Consider the following 2,873-nt stretch of genomic DNA (forward strand, 5'->3'; position numbering starts at 1 on the left):
TTCGCGACACCAAAATCGTCGTTGGACAGAAGAACGCACTGCTTCAAGCTGAAAACCGCACTGCAACAGACAGTCAAGTGCACTGCATCATTTCTTTTTGTCGGACGTAAACTTTCTCGCAGAAGTTTTTGTTGTCTTTTTTTCAAAAAAAAATTAACGAGAGTGGACCGCGACACTCCCGAAAGTGAATCGCAACACTACCAAAAGTGAACCTCATGAGTTTTTGTTGTCTTTTTTTCGTACTTATTAATTTTTTACGCGCGTTGACCAAGCGAGTGGACCTGATGGGCTAAGAGAACGAACTACATCTAATATAGAAGCAAGCTTCATTTTGAGTCTTCATGGTTTAAGAGCAGTTTTGAAAGTATCGAAACACGCACACTTTGTTTTATACGACATCAAAATCGACGAGTGAACTACATCAGACAGAAAACCGCACTGCTTCAGACGAAAAACCACACTGCATCCGACGGTCAAGCGTACTTCATGAGTTTATTTTTCGGCAATGGCCGTGGATGAACCACACGGGGGCGTGCAGCGCATTGCTCGCAAGATATGGGTGCACTGCACATCCAAAATCCAAAAAAAATATTTTGTCCCCGTTAATTTGAATTTCATAATTTTTGTCTTTTTCTAACTTTTTTTTATAAATGCATCAAGACGACATGGCGAGTTTAGTGAACTCCATTATTTTTTTTAACTTCTTATAAACGCATCTGGACCATTTGGTCGAATGTGGTGTACTGTAGCTGATTCCACATTCATTCGCATTATACCGTCGGAGCAGAGGAATCTCGGAGTCACATTCATTTTTCTCTCTTTTTGTTGTCCCCCATCTCCTGCAAAAATTGGTAAACTGACCGCAAGAACAACGGATAGGAAACTTCGGTGCACCGAAGCTTCCCATCCAAAAATGCAAAAAAGAAACAGAGTCCAAAGTGACACGAATGAGAGTAGTGAACTGCAGAAAAAACACCAAACCGCATGCTGATGTGTTACAGTTTCTTTTCAACTGAACCTCAAGACAATGACTACAGTGCACTTAGATTTTTTAAAAGAAGACAAAACAGATGACCGCAGCTTGTTTTCTAAATTGATTCAAGTCACTACGAGGTGGCTCTGGCCATTGCATTTATGTCCATCGTTGGAGCTTTTCTCGCTGGCCTTTGTACCACCTACATACCAACAAAGTGGACGGGTGTCAGAGAAATAAGAGAGAGACTGATGTGCAAACAGTCAAGCACACATAGCCGCACCGCACATAGGTAGTCTGTAAGCTGCACAGGCTTGAAATATGGACTGCGAGGCAATCTCCGACGGTGCAGCAGGCAGCAAACTGCACGCAACAGAGGAGGCAGAATAGCGTTGACCCAGGGTAGTCTTCATCACCTTGCTGGTTAGTGCGAGCCACACACAAACGTCCGACGAACCGCACTGGGAGTTAATCAAACTGCGTTAGAGATTTTATACTGCACTAAATTCACCAAAATCAATAGCAAAATTGAGTCATCGGCACTGCAATGGAATCACTACACGCCCAAAGGGCACTACACACGCAGCACCAACGGACTGAACTGGCTCACACTGCGGACCGCACATCGCGTGCCCAAGTATTGCATCCCATGCCGCCGGAGTAGGCCGCCGTTCTTCCGACGCCGAGGACTGCACTGCACTGCTCGCAGTAAAGGCGAGAAGAGAGGAGGACTGCCGCGAGGGATGCACGGGGAAGCCCGTGGCGACGGGCCGCATGCTGGTGGGAGGAGAGGGGATCCTCGCCAGGATGGACGTTGGCTGTAGACCCGCGAGAGGACCTTCTTCCTCCCTGCCTCCAGTCCTCTTCCTTTGCTCACCGCCGCCGTGCACGTGTGGCCGCCGTTCTCCGATGAGATCCACGCGAGTTCCCACCACCACCATCAACATCTAGCACGCGTGGCTTCTCCTCTGCTCGTTCCATCTGCACATCGGAGCACAGCCCAAACTGCAGAAGCGCCCCAAATTTGCGTTCCCATCTGCACAGCGAAGCATAGCCAAAACTCCACGCGACGCCCTTCCGTACTGCACAATGTCGTCGGAGCCATCAAGTGCACAGCCAGGCGCGCTGAACCGCATCGCGTGCCCCGCGCACTGCAAGTCCGGGGCGTCTGGGCTGCAAGTGGAGGAGGGGCTGATTTAGTCTCAAGTGAACTGCAGCAGGGGGACGCGGAGGAGGTCGGTGCTGCGGTGGATGCCGGTGGGAGGAGCCCGGGGGATGAGGTCGGTCCCGCGGAGGAGGTCGCCGGGGCGGGTGTGTGTGGATCCGGCCGCCGTCGCGCGCCCCATCTCCGGCGGTTGAATCTGCGCTGAGGAATGGGAGAGACGGGAGGAAGGGAAGGCCATGAGGGCGCCGGGGGCGAGCAGGGAGGGGAGGAGCGTGCGGTTCATAGGCCACAGAGGGGCGGGGCCGAGGCAGCGAGGGAGGTGGGGGCTGAGATGGAGGTGGGTGCAGAGTTGCAGGGGTTGGTAGCCAGGGCCCGACGCCGGGCGGCGCGGGTTCAGAGGCTCGTCGGCGGGCACGGGATCTGCACGGCCGCGCATCACCGGGAGGGGCGCTTGTATGCTCTAGTTCAAAGGAAGGAGGTGGAGGGGTGGGCCGGTGGCTCTGGGAGGAAGCCGGAGCAGGTTGTGGAAGCTCGGTGGCTTGGGCCCCTCGGCAGCGCGTGGAGGGAGGTGGTGCGGCGACGGAGGAAGGAGGTGGTGCGGTGGAGGGAGGGAGGTGCTGCGGTGTGGAAGGGGAAGAAGGTGGGAGGAGATGGGTTGGTGGGCACGAGGAATCGTGGGAGTGGGAGCAGTGGGGGTGGGTTGATTGGCTCGCTGTGTGTCGGGTGTTAGCAGAA

General features: G+C 53.8%; 1 protein-coding gene across 2 annotated transcripts; it reads right to left on the reverse strand.

Annotated features, from left to right (window-relative positions):
• Positions 1-957: 957 nt before the first annotated feature.
• On the reverse strand, positions 958-2,873 carry LOC123136243 (uncharacterized). 2 transcript variants are annotated; one of them, XM_044555578.1, is made up of 3 exons: positions 1,584-2,873; positions 1,257-1,434; positions 958-1,175 (listed from the first exon to the last, which is right to left on the reverse strand). In XM_044555578.1, exons 1-3 carry the CDS (start codon positions 1,918-1,920, stop codon positions 1,133-1,135), a joined length of 558 nt encoding a protein of 185 aa, XP_044411513.1. In that variant the 5' UTR covers positions 1,921-2,873; the 3' UTR covers positions 958-1,132. The 2 variants fall into 2 exon arrangements, with proteins under 2 accessions (XP_044411513.1, XP_044411512.1); XM_044555577.1 differs by having other exon boundaries at positions 1,576-2,873.

Source organism: Triticum aestivum, chromosome 6B (genome assembly GCF_018294505.1).
Source record: "Triticum aestivum cultivar Chinese Spring chromosome 6B, IWGSC CS RefSeq v2.1, whole genome shotgun sequence".
In the NCBI taxonomy this organism is placed as follows: domain Eukaryota; kingdom Viridiplantae; phylum Streptophyta; class Magnoliopsida; order Poales; family Poaceae; genus Triticum; species Triticum aestivum.